Below are 20,765 nucleotides of genomic sequence, written 5' to 3'. Positions count from 1 at the left end.
AGTCAAATTTGGCTTTGATTTTTCTGACCATGTTGTATGAACAGAGTATGGGTATCCAAACTTTGAGTCAATGGGAATATGCTTTGAATTATTTTTCAAAAATGACAATGTATCATGCCACATTATACATATTCTCTTATGAGTTATTCTTGGATGATGGAAAACAGCATTATATATGAAACTGTAACCAGGATTATAATCAGAATGCAGATTGATTCCAAATGCAAGTTGCTAGACTATAGGACATTTTTATTTCACAGTCTTAGCCCCCTGAGATATATTCTGTATGAGAAACTCAGTCCAAACTAAATTAGCCTGAGTTTTCGAACATGATTCACTTAGTTAAAATAGTAAAATGTGAGCCATTTAAGGTTTTTGTGTGTTGATTTTTAACACATAAAAGACTCACTTAAATTAAGTAATAACAGTAAGTAGAACCATAGACATAAAATTCGAAAGAACCTTAGGAATAATCTAACCAGACCCCTCCTGCCAACATTCCTTACAGGGGTGCTGTTGTGATTTGGATATGGAATGTGCCCCAAGGACTTGCTCATGTGTTGATGGCTTGGTCCCCAATATAGCAGTGTTCAGAGGTGGGACTTTTGGGAGGACCATGAGGGCTTTGACCTTATCGATGGACCAATCCATTGATAGCTGAGTGGACTCCTGGGAGGTGGTTGAAACTGTAGGCAGGTGAGTCAAGGTTGAAGGAAGTAGGTCACTATGGGTGTGCCATGTCCCTTTCCCTTCCTCTGCCCTACCCCACTTCCTGGTTGCCTGAGCTGAGCGGCTTTCCTCTGCCATAGTTATGGTTTCCAATATGATGCTATTTTACACAAGCCATAAAGAACTCACAAGAGAATATGTATAACCTGGCAACATTCATTGCCATTTTGGAAAAATAATTCAACATACCATGATGTTGTGTCTCACTCAGACCCAAAGCAATCTGGCCAGCCGACCAGGGACTGAAACCTCTGAAACTAAGAGCTGTAATAAATCCTTTCTTCTCTAAGTCAATCTTGTCAGGTATTTTGGTCATAGTGCTGAAAAGCTGAGTAACAGATGCCCAGACTCTGTACATCTTTACTAACGTAATTTTATTCTTTCCAGCCTTTTTAGGAAGTTATTGTTTATCCTAAGCAAAAACTTACCTCAGGGTAACTTTCATCTAAATGCATGATTCTTTAAGCAAAGAATTAACCAATTAAAACTATGAGGATCTTGGTGGGTTCCTGTTGAGTGGGAAATATATTTGTCTACAATATATTTTTCTGAACCCTTTGGTTTCCATCATGATTAGTGCAATTGGATAGGGATAAATTGAAAGGGCCCAGGACCTACCATTGATTTTCCTCAGGTGAGAGACGGGACCCAGCTGTAAACAACAGAGGTGTCTAACCCAGCGAGCAGAATATAGAATTTAAAGAGAACATGCAACAAAGTGCAGGCAGGAAGGCAGAAATAGAGATGCCCATGATTTTCTTCTTGGCCTCTTAAGCACATTCTTTGTCTGAAGATGGCATATGTGGGCCAGGGTGACAAAATGATTGATTGTGGGTATTTACGACTATTTTGGCAAAATTTGTGTCTGGATCTTGAAAACCCTGACTATCTTTCCACATACAGATTTTTTTGAGGGTATGATCTGTGTTGTTTGAACTAATAAGGAGTTCCCCAAACTTCCCCAGTAAGTTGGGCTTTATCCATTAGTTATCCTTGACTTTCTTTTCTCATAGAAATCAGACAAGTTGAATCACATGGAGCAAATTAGCTCCGTTAGTAAAGGGAGATTCCTCAAAACCCTGTAGACTATTGTTCCCTGCCTCTGTCTCTAACGGTTTTTGTCACATTGATCACACAGAACTTTAAGATCCCTATGGAAGGAACTTAAAGAGGCATTTGGTTGAAAACTCTGGTCAATTTAGCTTTCTTCCAAACTGAAAGCTTTCCTTAATTAAGAAGCCAGTACCTACAGCCTCACAGCAATAGCATTTTAGAAACAGCACAAATAATTTCCCCTCAAGGAGCAATAATGGAAGTAATCACAGTTGTGAGGAGGCCAGACACTTTCTTGCCTTCACATTTCTTTCTTTCTTTCTTTTTGTATTCAGGATTGGGTTTTAAAAGATCATCAGAGAGAATGGAAACAACAAGATTTAACAGGGAAGTTGGACAGAGAATAATTGTCCGCTTGCTTGAGATGAATGCTAAAGTTAAGGAGGAGAAAAGAGGTAGGGACTTATGCTATTTACACACTTTTAAATTAAAGTAGACTGTTTCCTACAGTAAAATATACTGGCTGTTTGGAAACATAAATAAAACCTTGTTAACAGATTCCCCCCAACCCCTCCAGCACACACACAAAAAGGAAGTTGAAAGATGGTAGTGTTGAGAGGGATGTTTCTTTACATTATCACCTTCCAATTCTTATAGGAATAGTGGGCTAATGGGGACTTAGGAAGGGAGATGGGAATAGTTACATATGCCAAATGAGAATTCTCTACGATTATTGGCAATATCTGGGCATGGTGAGCTGAAAGACAGTCCCTATTATAAAGACTTATTTCTTAAGTGAAAATTTGTTTTACCTCACAACAAAGTAATGAACACATGGAAGTATTTTTTTTTCATTAGCTAGTAAATATCAACCCCTATTATGTTCACTGACATTTTGCCAAAGCATCATTCACCTCTGAGTGGCTACGGAATTTAGATGTGGAAACATTTAAAAAATTTCTCCCAAATGTAAAGATTCTTCTCAGGTAGTTAACACTGTTCTGAAATATATCAGTTACACAAATGGTTTTGGAAACAATTGAGATTCGTAGACATCTGGGGGAAAGAAACTAGTTGTCAACTATTGCAATGTCTATATTTTAAAATTTCTGGTTGCAAGACTTACCTTTAGATAGATCATCATGAAAAAATTATACATTCCATCTCGTTTTCTTTTGAATAGATAGAATGAAAAGGACATAACTGATGAATGTCAAGGTAAAAGGGCTAAGTGTATTAATTTATATTAAATTACTTAATATCGTTCAATTCAAGGATGATAAGCCATTGCTCTCTGTATGTGAATTTTTGAACACTAAATTACAGCTAGAGATTTTTAAGGATGGAAATAAACAGGAAATAAAGCCGGAGCCAATTAAAACAAAATCTTACCTGAAGTTGCTTTTTGTTCTCTTTTCTTCTCCACTCTTCCTGAAATGAGAAGTGGCAGATAAGTTGCAGTGTGGGGTCAAGACAGCATGATGTAACTCAGATGAAAGATGTGTGTTTGGCAATTTCCAAACACAACCACTATTTCAGCCCACGTCCAGAATGCTTCCAGAGGTGGTCATGCACAGTTCCCAAGGATGAAAGAATGCCTTCAAATTAATTTAAAAAAACTGGGTAAATATGTACTAATTATGCTGTTTGGTTTTAAAAAGCTTATTAACAAGAGTCATTCACTAAACAATAAACCACGAAGTGAAAATCCACATGGAAAGCACTGTGAGGACAACAGCTAAATAAAATAAGGCTGTGATTTCTTATAACCTTGAAGGATAGAAAGGACAATCTAACATGAAATGAGAAGTGCACCAAAAGATGCAGAATGTTTAAAGATACAAGAGGATGAAGCAATTCTTTTAAGAAAGAAGGAAGTGCCTGTGAAGTTATGGAGAAAGGAGTATTGGATGTGGATCTTGGGGTATGCATAAGATTCAGGGAATCTGAAATAGGCAAAAGAGTGGTTCTTGGCAAAGGAAATAAATAGTATGGGCAAGGTGGACAAGGAAAATTAATCAAGAGGACATACTGTGGGGCTTGCTCTAAGGATTTGAACACTAATACCAGTGCCTAAGGAAGAGGACTGTCCTAGACTTTAGGCAATAGGTGATGAAAGGGTGAACTGGGCCATGATACAGGGAGTGGAGAGGAGATAAATGGGGAATGCAGAAGACAATGGGGAGGCAGATGTAATTGGGCTCAGCGATTTACAAAATGTGAGTTGCAAAGGAGAAGGAAAAGCCCAGGTGACTAGATAACTCTGGGCACAGTGATGTATTTTGGGGAAATGACAAGATGTGGTGGGGTGCAGCATGAGGAATTCTGTTTAGACCTATTGAGTTTGAAGTGTTATAGGGACTTGGAGCCTGGGAGCTATCAGAGATGAGGGAATACCCATTATTGGTTGAACAGAGTGGTTGGATGAGGCATAAAAGCAGATGGCACAGAGGAGTGGACTGAGGTCAATAACCAAGAAACAAAAATGCTACTTTTGTTTTGTTGATGTCAGACTGTGAGATGACAGAAGCACCAGAGATCAAGGGGGATCAACAGAGAGAAGTGTCACACAGCACAGAAGAGTTTTCAGGAAGTCTAGGGTGAGAGCTCTTACAGCATCCAACACTGTTGAGTGCACAGTGGTTGACAGATTGTGAGGCAGTGATTCTAACAGACAGGGGGCAAGGAACACAAGAAAGACTGTGAAGGCTTGAGGGTAAGTGGGTGATGAGGAAGGTGAAGCTGAGGATATGGCTTCTCATTCAAGGAATTTAGCAACATCCAGCTGGGGCAATAGGTTAAGCTGAAACCAACTAAGATTTCTGCCAATTCATGAGATGCTTATGCATGCTTAAGAGCTTAGAGAAGGAGCTCTACACCATGGTGATGGGTGTGTGGACACCACTGTGGAGATGAGAGACTCAGTTTTCATGGGTAAGCAAGGGTCACCTTCCCAGAGTCACTTTCTTTTAGTCTATCAATACTTCACTGTTGAAGCTGGATTCTAAGACATTATGTAACACATAAAAACTACGTGTGAACTTTACTCAAGTTTTTCTACAAGGCCTTCATGTCTTTAAAAAGTTCTAAAATACATGATAGAAAATGTATAACCCACAACCACCAAAATGGGAAGTTATACTCCACATATATGTCAAAATAGACTCTACTATCATGTATAAATAAAATGAAAAAAAAAAAAAGAAAAGAAAATGTACAACTGAAAGTGTAGAATTCAGCTAACTGGCACCTTGATTGATGGCACATTCTATTCATTTGGGTGGTTTCCAGAGGCCTTCTTTGTTGTAATTTATTTTAATGACTCAAACAGATAAATGGTATGATTAGTTCACTTAAACCTCTCATTTATTATCAAGTGTGATGTACCTCCTCATTTAATTTTACTATTGGATAGACCACGGATGACTATTTGATTGTACACTTATGATGACTAAAAGCCTCAAACATTTTTGAAAACTCTAAAAAATGCATGGAATGATATTACCTGAATTACATTTTTATGTTGTGTGCATGTACAAATACGTAACAACAAATCCCACTATTATTTACAACTATCATGCACCAATAAAAATTATGAAAAAAAATGCATGCAAAACTTGACTTATGTTTACAGAAAAATGTCTCTTTGAGAGTCTATAATTTGCATCAGAATGAAATAAGATGTGCTTTGTAAAAAGTTGAAAGTGAAAGTATTTGAGATACATAAAGATAGAATGGTAGTCAGTGTTCCCAGTGATCTCCATCTTCTCTTCACCAGATACTCATGTCCCTGTAGAGTCCCTTTCCACATTAAATTAGATAATTTGTATAACTGATAGGATTTTGCAGAAATAATAGCATGTGACCTGCAGTTCAGGCCCTAAAAAATTGTAGCTTTCTCTTGGATCCCTCCTTCTGGGGAAAGCCTGACAATATTTTGAGGACATACAAGTCAGCCCTATGGAAAGGTCCCTGTATCTTAAAACCTCCTATTAATAGCCAAAAAGAAACACAGACCTCCTGCTAGCAGCCAGCATCAACCTGCCAGGCATGTGAATGTCCCATTCAGGCTCCAGCTGCCATCTTGGCTGCAACTTCATGGAAGACCTGGGCCCAGAACCATCCATTCAGTTACTACAAAATCCTTCCCCAGAAATTGTGATAATACAAACTTATTATAGTTTTAAACTGTTAATTCTGGAGGAATTGTTCTGCATATATATGAAAGACTGTATCACTTATTCAATATAACCTTACCTATAATGATGCTGACTACAAGCAAATCAGTCATTCTGACTTTTTCATGTGTAAAGTGGGGATCGAACCTGCTGCATGGATGAAATCCATAGAGTAAGTCAGCAAAAAATGGATGAAATTCATATAAAATATTGGGGTCCAATGATTCAGAAGGGAGGCAAGACAGGGCTAAAGCATTTTTCTTTTTTACTGAAATCTCAAACAATTCCTGGCTCCTGTGTTAGAGGAAAGGGCTTTGTAAATTGAAGAGTGCTATATAAATGTTATAATAATAGATTTATAAAGTGATTAGCTCTAAAAGGAACCTAATTAGATTTCAATTCTTCACTATATATACATTAAACTTCAAATTAGAAAAATAAAAACGTACTTAAGACAATGTTATAATCATCAAATGACACAGATTGTAGTGCTTAAATGGAAATGACTTGCTATGTTTCTTTTCCAGTTTATCTTTCTTGTATGGATTATTATTCGTTCTCTCCATATTTAATTTCATAGTAAGAAATTAGTTGAGATCCTCATCTCTAACTCCAAAATCTATGTCGGTTTTAAGTGTAGTGGAAACTTATGCATCTTCGATTGTACTTCAACACATTTCCTTAGATCATTACATTCCCCTACAAAACTGCTCATTCTTGGTGGTGTCTGCTTAGGCATCCCTTGGGTTTGGAGATGAGGTTTTGCCCTGAAAAGCTCATGTATTTGTTAGTTCAGGAATATTTGGAGGTGAGATGATAACGTTATGAGAGCTATAACCTAATCTGTGGATTGATCCATTTTAGGGGAGAATAATTTGAATGGATGACTGAATGATAACTGTAGGCAGGTGAGGCATGAATGGAGGAAGTAGGTCACTGGGAGTGTGCTCCTGGGGACTATATTTTGTCCCTGGCTCATGGCCCTCTCTTGCTTTGCTTCCTGGCTGCCATGAACTAGCAGCTTTCCTCCACTATGCCCTTCTGCTGTGATGTTCTGCCACCACCTCAGACCCAGATCAAGGGGTCAGCCTACCATGGGTGAACCTCTGAAATCAGGAGCCCAAAATAAGCTGTTCCTCTTCTAATTTGTTCTTGTCAGGTATTATAGTGACTCTAATGAAAAGCATCCCAACATGAAACCAAAGAACAATTACCTCCGCAATGCATAATGAATTCTTTAAAAAAATTATGTTATGTGCATATTAAATATACCATAAGGATTTTCACCTTTGTGTATAAGAAAAAAGAATCAATCAAATATAAACAAGTAGATGATTGAAAGGACTTCTAGTAGAGTACAGGAAGGAGAGTGGGGGAGGGGAGGGAAAATGGGAAGATCATGAACTGAAATAGAATTCCAGCTACCTAGGAGTTTGTTGGGGTAAATCCAACTACTATGTATAACTATAAAGTTCTAATTATTTTTAAAAAAAGAACCATATCCTGCTCCCTTTTGCTCAGCTTCTCTTTTCTCCCTCAGTCTCTTACATTCTCACTCAATAAGGCCTTTCATCTCTGTCTTCTCCTTTCTTACTCCATCCCCCTGGTTCATGAACTTGATATCTTGTTCTGGGGTGATATATATTCTAAAGGCTCCTACTGGATTTCATTGGTTTTTCCACCTTTGTTGTCCAATCTGCTGAAGATTAAAATCCATGTTCTTTAATATGAAATTTATGACTGAATGATTTGGCCATAACCTACCTTTTGCTGCTATCCTCAGCAGAACACTCACCTATTATTCCAGGAATGACATACCCACCAGCTCCCCACTTATACCTCCCACCATGCTATTCCCGCTTACCCAAACCCTAACCATCCTTTGGAGCTTGACAGACCTTCAGTGAAGACTCCTCCTCTGGGCCACTTCCCTCAGCCCTCTGTGCCTGCCAAATTGAGAACCCTTCTTTGTGGCCCTTTAGCCATTTTTCCCCCATATTTTTATTGGTGCACTGTAATTGTATATAATGGTGTTATTTATTGTTCCATATTGGTACATGCACATGATGTAATAATATAATTTGGTCAAAATTATTCCTTGGTATTTCCCCTTTTCCTTCCCTCCTCCCTTCTCCAGTCCTTTTCCCTCCATTCTACTGGATTCTCTTTGATTTTCTGTTTATTTTTCTCTGCCTTTCACATATGAGAGAAAACATACATTGCCTGACTTGGTGAATTTGGCTATTTCACTTAAGATAATGCTCTCAATTTCCATTCATGTTCCTGCAAATGACATCATTTGCTTCTTCTTTATGGCTGAATAAAATTTCATCGTGTATAGATATGTTTTTTTTTTTCATCCACACATCCACTGATGAACACCAAGGCTGGTTCCCATAGTCTGGCTATTTTGCATTGTTATGAGCATAAATTGCTATAGTTTGATGATTTTAATTTTTTAGGAAAAATACCCAAGTGTCTTTAGTTCTTGATACCATTGTCATAGTACTGGTATCATAGCACTCCCTCCAGTGCTTGGCTCATGATTAGTCTGCATTGAGTCCTTTGTCTTTCTGACTGCCTGTGTCCAGCACCAAGCCCTGAACCTAAATGCTTTAGATCAACCTGGCATATGGAGAGCTGTGTCTCTCTCCAACCCACCCTGAAATGTGAAAGAGCATGAAGCAAATTTTAGTACTGCTAAAATTTAGTGGAAGTACAACCTGAATAGAGCTTTTAGCAGATATTTATATTACAACTGACAACTTAGAAAACTATTACATTAGAAAAGTGGGTGATAAAATAACAGAGAGGCTTTTGGAATAATGAACATGGATTCTGCTTTAGTTATGCTTTATCTTATCACAGATTCTAGTTTAAAAGCAAAACATTAAGTATGGTTTACATCGTATTTCTATTTAAACCTAAATGCAGCACTCCACCTGTGAGAAATGAAAATGGAACATAATCTCATAAAAATTGAATTTGCAAGGTAAAACTTTTTTCTTATACGAGAAAATGTGTTTAATTGAACGCTAAAATACCAAGTACCAAGACTATTTATATAAACTGAGTCTTGATATTTTTAAAAGCTATTTAGACTTGAGGTGTTGATATGGTTCCATGGAGAAACATTAAATAGCTATCAATTTATAGTACATTTCAGTATTTGAGAAGAGAAGCAGTCTCTTAATCATAGTGATTGTTTCTGATCTTTTAAAACCCCAGGCATATAAACAGCAATTCAATGATGACTTGTCAGTATTGAGAAGGGGCATTTGCATTACAACTCAGTGTCTTGTATGTGTGTGTGTTGCGTGTATGTGCTTTTTAGTACACACATGCATTGTGTACATATGTATTATACAGTGCACACAAAACACTATATTTTCATGCTCAGATACAGTTTCCCTTCTAAAATATATTCTCACTTTTTCCTGCTTCCATCTTTGTATAATAAAGTCTGTCGTGGAATCTTATCAAGCATACCTTACTGCACTACCAATTTTTCAGTAGCCAATTCTGAGTTTGTGTTCACTCTCAGGCATTTTATCTGCCCTGCTCTGAGAGGTATTATTAATCACATCCTGTTGCTAGGATACCTGAGAATGTTCATTTATGTCCGATGTTTCTTTGGCAAAATGCACTATGAAGAAGGCATAGAATCATGACAAAGAAAATTACAGTGCACATGTTCCTTATTTTAAAAAAATGGGGGAAGGGCATGACAATCCCCAGATAACACAATGCTAACTCCCTTGTATTTTTTAATGCTGTTTTTGTTTCATCTAGACTATAATGGAAAAACACTGTCAATATATTTCTAGAAACTGTAGTACTTCTACACTTCTGGTTTAATTAGGAGAGTGGAAGGAGTTAGGGTTTTAATTCTGGTTATTTTATAGGGATTTAGAGAGAAAGGGGCTTGAAGGCTTACTTGCTTCAAATGCCTCAACTCGTAGACAGGGCAACTAGGTTATAGAGCTAGGTGGATTTCTAGAGTCAGACCTAAAGCTCTGTTCTCCACTGTTGCTATGTTTATCTAGTATAATGCAACATTCATGAGAAAAGCAGTCTTCAGAATGTATATTTGGGCGATCAGAGTTAAAAATGCCTTTGTTGGCATTTTAAAATAATTTCAAAATTATTCCTGTATTGAATGTAGATACACCAACTATTCTTGCTTTTGTCTGTAAGGAGAGAGGAAAATGAATACATAAAATCTTCTTAAATGCAATATTTTTCTCTTCCCACAGGAAACAGCATGATTTAGCAGAAGGAACATGGACTTTGGAGTTAGACTGACTTATCTTAATCATGGGTCCCTGTGGGCTATGTAACCCTGGAAGAAAGCAGAGAGGGACTTCACCTTCCATATTACTTCTTGTTCTCTCCTCTTCTCTTGCTTGTGTTTGTGTGTATTTACACAAAAACACACACACACACATTCAATATCTACCGTCCATATAATTATCATCTATTATCTTCTCTCTGATATTTCAACTGAAAATGAATTAGAACCAAATTGTTTTACTTCATTCCTGTTTCTAAGTGATATTAGTAGGGTGTTTTATAATCACACTAATAATAGTAGCTAATGTTTCTAAAACAATATACCTATCATTGTTTTTAGCATATTATATGGAATAATTCATTTTATCTGCACAGCATTATGATACTTTATGGCAAATAAATAATGAGGAGCCAAAAAACCAAATAGTTGAGGTGAGAGAGCAGGGAGAAGTAAACAATGGGATATTTTATAAGACATCTATAACGAGTCCCTAGGTATCGAGAGCGTCTCAATAAATTATGTTGTAAAAAATATTTCTGGAGATGACTGTTTTTTACTAGCCATTTATTGCTTATTGAATTATTTGAATAAATCAACTACTTATTTTAATTGGTGAATATCTAATCATTGTAGTTCAGAAATAGAATGCCACAGAAGATCTTCAGAATGAGTTTCTTAAAAAGTGATTTAGTAGTTATTTAGTACCTACTATAAGATGGGCATTGTGTTGCCACTTAAATATTAGTTAATTCACTCTTCCCTAAAGATCACAGAGGTTGATGATAATTACTTCCTTTTTTCCCCCAGGAGTGAAAGCAGGCTCAGAATCTTTCTGTAATATGCACAAGATTTGAGTTAGGGAATGGCAGACTTGAAACATGAGCCCAGAGATTTTCATCCTGTCTGAGGTTATTGGCCATCATGATGAAGGGCCATTCCATAGAGTGCTGAAGAGCCTGGGTTTGTCACTCTGCCAGTTAAATATCAATGGATTTTGGGCACATCGCTTAACCTCTCCAAGTTGAAATGTGTTCATCCTGAAACAGGGGTAATATGAGTACCTACTTTGCAGGGTCACTGTGAAGGTTGAATACTTAATTCCTACTTGTTCTGAGTGCATGATATGCTCATGTTTATAAAGCTCTTGCCTCAGTGCATGGGGCAGAGAAAATAGTGTATTCTTAGGATTTGTCTTTAGGGATGCTCTGTATCAGGTGGTACATAGAATTGCATGACAATTCTCACTATCTTCAGAGTCAATTACTTCATTTATTGTAGTCTCAGTCTTTGAGAATTTCGTTTCTTTCCTACTGAGATTTGAACCCAGGGAGCTTTACCATTGAGCTACATTCACAGCCCTTTGTATTTTGAGGCAGGATCTCATGAAGTTGCTTAAGGTCTCAATAAATTGCTAAGGCTGGCCTCAATCTTGTGATCCTCCTGCCTCAACCTCCTGAGTTGTTGGGATTACAGCAATGTGCCACTGCTCCCAGTCTTTGTGAGTTTCTTGACATCTTAATTACATTTCTCTCACTTGCCTTCCCTTGGTTTCTAAGGGAGAAGTGGCTTTTCATTTTACTGAATTCCTTTCCTTTCTTCTTGGTGTTTTTTTTTTTTTCCAAATACAAGTTGGGCTAGTGAAACCCAAATTGATACATCAAAATTCCCAATTATGAGCCAAGGCCACATGGGTTTATGGCTCCAATCCTATCCACTTTTGGAATGAGCAGCAACTATGGATCTGTCAATAGTCCTATGTGGTCTAAATACAGAGGGAGCATTGCTTTAGAAAAATCAGAAGAACCCTTCCCCCATTCCTCCATTCCTTCCAATAAATGGCGGGACCTTTAACATTGAACTTGATTTATTGTAAGGTCAGGAATAGAGAAGTTTAACTGGGCCAGTTTAAAGATTAGTTGGTCTAAAATGGTCTGAATAGGACTACAACTTGCATAGTTTTTGTTTGGTAAACACTAGGAACAGGCCAACAGGTTTATTCTATCATTTGTGGTTGGATTTATGCTCATATTGAAATGTCAGTGGCCTCAGCTGACATTAGTGATGAGCCTCTGGATGGTGGGGGAATCCTCCCTGCCCTTTTGCAGGTTTAGATAAATTCCACTTGCTCCTGTGTCTGTTTCTATTTTGTTAGTTGATCTGTTGCTAGGATGCTTGGGCAAAATGAGCCATTGTAAGCACACTGAGAACTGGGGGCTTCAGACAGTGTGTACTGAGATATAAAAACTGGCCCTTCAGAAACATATCGATACAGATAAATCTGGGCCTCTGAGGTTGACCATCTGCCTTGGCAGAGCTGACTCTCCATCTGCACTCCCCAGCCCTAGGGTCTGCCATCCGTCATAGTGTGGAGAAAAAAGCGAATGCTCAAAGGTCCCCCCACCCCCCCCGGGTCTGACCCTTCTGCAAAGAAGAAGCAAAATCAGTATGAAGAACAATCGTTTTAGGTTGTCTTGGAAATTCTCAAGTACAGAATTTCTTCCCACTTCGATCCATCTGACATGCACATAATTAATGCGACAAGCAATAGTCCCTTTCACATTCCCAACACTGGGCTGGGAGGTTTAAATCTTAGACTAAACCTTTTGATATTCAGGATCTCATTTTGGAGGCAGTCATTTCTTGGCAGAGAAGATTTTTGGAAGACCTTTAGATGTTGAAGTCAGATTGGCAAAAGCAAATACCCATTATTGCCAGGTCTTAAATAGCTCAGCAAAAGGGGAACGCTAGTTTTAATAACATTAGCTCCAGCTACGGACTAAAGCAGAAATGTACTTTCCTTTGTGTAATACACATTTCTACCAAGTTAAGAGTGAATAATCATTTTGAAAGAAAATAATATTCTAAATGTCCTCCAAGTGTTCATTATGTAAAATAAAAAACAGAATGAATTATTTTGTAGAGAATGTTGTTGTAATCTATTTATTCATTCCTTTTAGAATGAAAATGCGATTTTGTAGCATCCTGAACATTTTGCCTTCATGAGGTAGGAGAAGAGGCTCTGTATTAGGCACTTTGTTTCCTGCTCTTTTGGAGAGAGATGGAAGAGGGCTTTTTTGAAAGGCATGTTCTCAGAGGGTCATCAGCACTAGAAAACTAAAACTTCTTTATTTTTCCTGTACTGGAGATTGAAACCAGGACCTGGCAAATGTTAGAGTCTGTAAACAAGTCAGGATGGCGCCTGACATTTTGCCAGAGGGAGTGGTTTGTGAAGTAATGCCAGCGAGCCATTAAGTGTGGAGATTCCTGATTGGTTGACTGCTGTATCGAGTTTATGTTAATTAGATAAGCTGTGTGGATGTATATATACCCCTCCTGTCCTACAATAAACGGCTCCCACTCCTGCTGTATCAATCTATACAAGTTGCTCGTCACCCCCCGGGTTATTTTGCTGCAGCCAGACTGTGGCAGGCACATGCTAGGCAAGCACTTTATCTCTGAGCTGCATCCCAAGCCCTTTAAAAACTTTTTATTTTGACACAAGGTCTCACCAAGTTGCCCAGGTTGGCCTGGGACTTCTGAATCTCTTGCCTCAACCTCCAGAGCCACCAGCATTATAGACTTGCTGTACTTCACTGGTCAACAGCCAGCTCTGCAAAGCAAAGCAAAGCAAAGCAAAGCAAAGCAAAAGCAAATAAAACAAAGCACCTCAAGAACAGAATGGAACAGAAGCTCTCAGTGCACTTTACACAGTGAGGAATGACTGTTGGTTCATGAAACTTCCACTGCAGGTACAGATGTGTGTGTGTAGGAGCTCCGACCATGTGCCCAGACAGCTTTCTTTCAGTCTCCTATTCTGAGTGGATTCATTCTGCTGCCCTAAGCCCAGTGGCCTTCTTCCCAGGTTGCTCTCTTCCTCTCCAGGTATCTTCTGGTGGCCCCCAGCCTTGCCACCTGCCCCACCCCTTGCACAGCATTCCTAACAAACCCATGTGGTAGTCTTCGCTGGCTTCTCAGGAAACCTCACATCTCAGGTGAGTGCATAGCAGAGCCTCCCTGGATCTGCCAGAGCCAGCCAGGTGCCTGCCATGCCCAGGCCAGGCCCCAGGAGTAGGAATCTAATTCCCTTGAAGCCATCCAGACCTAGTAATCTGATTAATCAGTAAAATTAGGCAGAAATAATGCTTTTAAATTTCTAAGCTTGGACCTGGAGAATCAGGTAGTTTCTACTTCCTGAGTCTTTGAAAACATGCTCTGGGAGAAGCCAGATGCAGCATGAGAAATTGGATCACCTGGCGATTGCTATGCATCATTGAGGAAGTTCAAGGTAACTACACGTGGTGGCCCCAGAGAAAGAGAGCTGCCTAAATATTACATAAGTGACTCTTGTTTTTCCTATCCAGCCCATCCTAGAAACCAGATGTGTCAATCAAGAAACTATCCTGATTCTGTAGTTTGTATCTTGAATTTTCCCCAAAGACCATCTGTTAAAGACCTGGCTCTCAGCTCAGTGCTAGTGGAAGGTGCTGGAAACCATTAAAAGGTAGGGTCAAGTGGGAGGTTGTAGGTAACTGGGGGGTACATCCTTGAAGGGAGTTGGGGGATTTTGGTCTCTTTGTCTCTTTCACTCCCTGCCAACGAGGTGAGTGATTTGTTCCACCTTGCCCTCCCTGCCATGGCAGGCCCAAATGCAATGGGCCAAATGACTGTGGATGGAAAATACTAAACCATCAGCCAAAATAAATCTTTGTCCTTTGGTAGCTGGTTATCTCAGTTATTTTGTTAACAATAATGGGAAGCTGATGAACACACCACACTGGGAATTATTCTTCAGTTCCACCCATCTCCAGGGGCGTCACGTGGAGAGCAGATAAACTGCCCAGTGGAACTCCTTCCAAATTCTTAATCCACAAAACTTCAAGCAAAATAAGTGGTTTTTTTTTAATGCCACTATATTCTGGGACATTTTTTATGCATCAATAGATAGTCAAAACAACTTCTTTTCTATTTTCACAAGGATAATATTTATTGATATACATATTAAACAAGGGCTTACCTGCATTCCTTCTTCCTTAAGGTGCTTTTCTCAACTACATCTGTAAATAGATTCTATTATCCAGCACTTTGGCATCTAAGCTTACTCTTTTTCATTTTAAAGAATAAAAAAAATATTATCATTTGGGGTGCAGTTAAAGCACCAGCTCTGCAGATGAATGCATTTTTTGGTTTAATCAGAGTATTAAAATGTTACCCTATGCTTAGGTTAGCCATCAAAAGTAGAGTGGACACTTGCCAATGATCTAGCCTTTTAAAACTAGTGAATCATCAACTGAGGTCTCTCTTGGAGTCGACAACATTTGATTATCCATCTAGGCTTCAAAAACTTTACCATTTATTGTTAATATTATATAGATACCTTCTGCGAGGAAACCCTCAAAAGATTCAATAGTAACTTTTGCTAACTAATTCCAAACCATCTTATTTTTCCTGGGTAGATTTACTTTTAAAGATTAAATTAATCGACTCTATATTGAATTAGGAGTTTTAATATGATTTGGGGTTCATTTTCTGCATGAAGGCAGCAAAGGGGGAACATTTCATTTGGAAAGGTAAAGATATGAGTCCAGTCAGAATCTCTGCTTGTGAAGTCTGCGTTTGTTCACTTTAAATAGCAATTTACTTGGCTAATGGACACACACTCCTGCTCAGCTTTTCATCTGGAAGAAACAAGGACATTTCATTGCTCTTTCCCCTATTCTCTTAATCATTGCCTCATTAGCCTGGAAGGAAGCTGGTGGAGGCCAGAGGTGAGCTTCATTTTATTCTTTGAGATGTCAGCACAGTTTTATTCTCACTAGCCTGGAGTTTTCCCTCATTTATCTTTAAAAAAAAATCTTTATCACACTCATCTTTTCTCTCACATTGACCCACATCAAAGGTTTAGGCTTTAGACAGTTAGGGAAGCTCATATTTCATAGACCCAAGGAAGAAAATAAGGAAAGGGGCTTAGATCAGTGGCTATTGCTTTATTGCTTTCAGGAGTAATTTTATGAAACTATCCTGTGCAAACTTAGTGGACGACTTGTGTTTTCTAGAAAAATTAATTGCCTAGTGTATTTTTTTTTTTTTTGGTGCATAAGAGGCTGGCCAACAGTTGGAATTTAGGTGAAAGCAAAAAGCAAACACCATCCAGTGCTTATTATGAGAGAGAGAGAGAGAGAGAGAGAGAGAGAGAGAGAGAGAGAGAGAGAGCGCGCGCAGGGAAGGTCCGCAAAAAAGTCTGTATACTTGTTAAACCCATGTGACCTCCAGCAGGGGCTGGGAGTGGGCCTTTCTACACAGAGTGAGACACTCCTGGAGGGAAGAGAAATACACAGCACCCAAATGCCTAAGACAATGTGCTTTATTTTCTGGCAAGATCTTTTATCAATGTCCAGTATGAGGCACTGATTTCAGGACAAGCAAGTGACACAGCCTGCCAGAAAGGCAGAGATAGCACAGTCCAAGAGGGTGGGTATAAGTGAGCACCAAAAACTGGAGTGGGAACATTAACAAAGAGTGTCTCCACCATAGTCAGCCACTGGGAACTGGGTTGCACAAATCTGGCATTCTCGGGGTGGATAGTAACCTTCTAGCTTTATCTGCTCTGACAGATATATTGGTGACTGCCCTGATCATTTCTCCTACCTTTCTTCTCACGAAATATGCATGACACTTTTAAACTAATCATTATAGGGGGCCCATTCCCTTGATTTTGAGATTTTTTCTTTTTTTCTTTTTTGTTGGCCAATGACATGAGAGATGAATTTGAACGAGTTGCTTCATTAAGAGGATTTCCTTGTTAATAAAGAGACATGGCAGAAGCCATCTTCTTTTTTTCTTGGTGGATGTTGTCACATCTGAATATAATGCTTGGGACATGAAGACAAAAACAACTCATTCTATGGATTCCTGTCACTGAGCCCCTGAATTATTGAACCAAGGGAAGCTATACCTCAGAATTTCTTGTTATGAGGTTTTAAATCTTTTTAATATTTTTAGTTCCTTTAAACTAAAAGCATCCTATGTTCTACACAGGTCAAAATGATATTATTCTCTACTACATAACCTAGGGGTACCACTAAAAGGAAACAACATTGTCTTTAAGAAAGTCCCAGGAATTGTGGGGTGAGATGATTCCCCAGCCAGAAGCAGTACTTTAGAGGGTCCTTCTTGCCCGCTTACAGACATGTTATCTTCACAGAGGGTGAGGAAGGTTAAGGTGCTTACCTTGGGAGTCCATACCTTACCAAGATTATGCACAGAGAATGCCAAATTCTGTCCAGATCAGAACTCCAGAGGAGAGGATCAGACTGTATCATTGGAGTGTGGGCCCCAGGGATAAGGGGGTATCCAAAGGATACCAGGCCCCAGGGGCTGCGATGTGTGTGTAGATGAGTCTTAATTCATGTGCATGCAGCCCTTCACAAGGCTGGGAGGATTACAATGAAAGAAAGGGGCATCTACTCTGGTGTTCTTGCCTCAGATTCAGGTATTGTAGAAGCAGATGCGCCATGACCCACACACCAAGGGTAAGTTCCTGCACAGAAATTACTAGCACACACACACACACACACACACACACACACACACACACTGACACACTGAGTTCTTGCATCTGTTACAGGGTAAAAGGGAGAAAGCATTTTTTTCCATAGTTTATAAATGAGGAAACAGAAAATCAGATATAAACTTGCCCAAGATTACCAAGTAAGTGTTAGATCCTGGACTTGAGTCCAGGACTTTCAAAGATCACTCTTTGCTACATATACTTCCTCAGATTTCTATGAAATTGTCCTAATTTCTGTGCAAAACTGAAAGACACAGATTGATTTAAATTATCCTTTGATTTGTGATCTATAGTTTCCTATCTCAAAAACATTTAGCAATGCTTCCCCAAGAAGATAAAATACAAATAAATTAAATGTAGTCCAATTGATGAATAAATAATTGTTGAATTTGCTACATCTTTAAAAAATTGAAAAAAAACCCTTCTTAAATATCTTATATTGATATAAAGTAGGACAGGGTTAGCCCTTCTTTCTTGCATGATATTATAGGATGTAGACAATCCACTGTCTTTTGTATAAAATCTTCTCTGAAGTCTTGTGGAAATGGGTCAATTTTATTCTTCCTTTGTTGTGCAAAATATGTAAAGTTTTTTTTTCATGGAATTATTTGAATTGGCTGTTTACATAGCCCCAATCTGTCAGTTTGATTTTAAAACTCCCCAGTTCACTATTTTTTACAAATTTTTAAAAAAGTTATAAAGTTATTTACATATTATGTTTATTTGTTTTTTTAACTGAGGTTTTATCATCCAGTTGAATCAATTATATTTAAATCTGGGTGAGGGTGCAAGACCATGGACATTGATACTGCAGGTTTTGGTCTCCACCTGGGTGATTATGGAGGGTGGAGAAACCAATCTCAAATATGCATCATCCAATTATATTCCAGTGGATATATAAGAGACTTTTCCCAGAACTTGAAATATCTCTGGATCTACTCTGACCAGTTATTTTGAACTCTGTTGTGACATTGCTAAATATTTTAGGGAAAGAAGTTAGATCTGAACGTTCATAGGCAGACTGAGCTCAGTTCTCAAACCAAGTAGGCGGAAACCTGGGGACATGATAATAGATAGAGAAAAGAGTAATTTCAAAAGGTGAAGAAAAAAAATGTAACAAAATTCAGATCACACATTTACAAATACCTAAGCCTTACAGGGAAAAAATAATCAGGCAGGTATGAGCTCTGCCAACGTTTTCATGAAGCCAGCACGATGGGGCTTAGGTTGCGATGTCTGGCTTCCAAAAATATCCACCCATGCAAACGCCACCATCACGAATCCCTCCTGTGATTCAGAAGGATGACATTTTTTTTTGTACTGAAAAGTACCATTTGGGCTTTAAACGAAAACAGCAAGTCTAGCTTCAACTCAAGATTGTTTAAAATTCAGATCTATTTTTTTTTGTTGTTCTAGGCCTGCATGGATGGGTGAACTATTCATCCAAAGAAATGTGAAATGTGAAGGGTGCTTTTTTTTTTTTTTTTTTTTGGTCCTTTTAAAAGTATATGACAAAATTCCCCACGACATCACAAATATTGGAAAGACGTGTGGAATGTAGAGGTTGCTTCCGTTCATCTGCCTGTGCCGCAGGTGACTGTATAAACTTTCCTTCTCTGGTTTGTCCCTGGAGACTTGCACCTAATCCCATATTCAATAGGACATTGCTCGGGGAGAGGCTGGCACTCCTGGATACACACTTCACCCTACAATGCACACACAATTTGAAATAGATTGCCAGCAGCTCAGGGCAGCAGGGGAAGAGGCCAAACCTGCAGGGCTATTTGTCATCTTAAGAATTTCAAGCTTCATATGCCACCTCTTTAGCAGGGCACAAAGGGATAGGTATCCCCTGGCAAGATGTTTAGTTTTGGTGCATACAAATAAGGGCTCTAATGTGTAAATGGAGGGGACAGAAAGAACAGTTACTGCCTGGAGCTTTCCTTCCTGTGTTTAAATGGCAGAAAACTCTTCCATAAACATCTTAATATTTCATCTTCAAGACTGGATAATGTCACGTAATGGAATTAAAATACATACGTAGTTAAGAAGTTTGCTGGGTATAAGGAAGTTTGCTGGGGAAAGAACGGCTCACAGCCAGCTACCTATTTTCAATCTGCTTTTAAAGGAATGATAAGGGTCTTTAGAGAATTTTCCCCTCCCAGGACTGAAAAACTAGGAATTTTCCACCTTATTTTTGTCATTCTGGCATCTTCCATAATCACTCAATAGATATGTGTTAAAAACACAAATATAACAAGAAAGTAAGTTTGCTGTCAAAACAGAACCAGCCACAGCCACTTGTTGTCCCCTAGGGAAGGAGCAGAATGCCACCTCACAGAACATGGTTCTTTGAGAAAATTCCCTGATGTCGTAGAAATCCATTTTGGTTATGAACCTGAGACTCCTGGGGTAATCCAGTCAGGAGAGGGAGGGGGAAAAAGGGAAAGATGGATTTTTCTGTAACATGAAATGCTATTTTAGAGTTGTCCAATTTTTTGTTTGTTTGTTTTGAAAGAGAAAGTTTAGTGACTCCGAAAATGGTTTACAGCCCAGGGAATATATAGAAATGGAAGGAACCTGAGGAAGGGCATACAAATAAGAAATTTCCTTCTCAAGAAACAGACAACAAATATTTGGAACCAAACGAGCTACTTGCCTTAGGAAGTTGTTTCCAAATCTGTGTTAGGGTGAACCCTCATGGATTAACCCTCAAAGTCAACAAGAATCAATTAGGAAATGACAGTGTTAGGTTAGGGTGGCCAAAAGTTATAAGCCATATGGGACTCAATATAAGTGGGGGAGTGTTCTGCTTGTATAAATATATCAAAATAGATTGTACTATCATGTATAACTAATAAAGAACAAATAAAAAATTTAAAAAATAATGGATGAACCAGAAAAAAGTAGAAGACTTTTTAGATCTAGGCAACAAAATCAAAAG

General features: G+C 38.6%; 1 protein-coding gene across 2 annotated transcripts in view; it reads right to left on the bottom strand.

Moving 5' to 3' along the window:
* Window positions 1-20,765, bottom strand: part of Chst9 (carbohydrate sulfotransferase 9) — a 214,036-nt gene that overhangs the window by 126,197 nt on the left and 67,074 nt on the right. For both annotated transcript variants that reach the window (XM_026388071.2, XM_026388072.2), the window contains exon 2: window positions 3,175-3,213. In XM_026388071.2, coding sequence (XP_026243856.1) covers window positions 3,175-3,213 — 39 coding nt within the window. The remainder of the gene's footprint in view (window positions 1-3,174; window positions 3,214-20,765) is intronic.

The sequence above is a fragment of the Urocitellus parryii genome, chromosome 13 (assembly GCF_045843805.1).
Source record: "Urocitellus parryii isolate mUroPar1 chromosome 13, mUroPar1.hap1, whole genome shotgun sequence".
Classification (NCBI taxonomy): Eukaryota; Metazoa; Chordata; class Mammalia; order Rodentia; family Sciuridae; genus Urocitellus; species Urocitellus parryii.
Note: the sequence above shows the minus strand (reverse complement) of the source record. Positions and strands in the feature narration are given on the sequence as shown.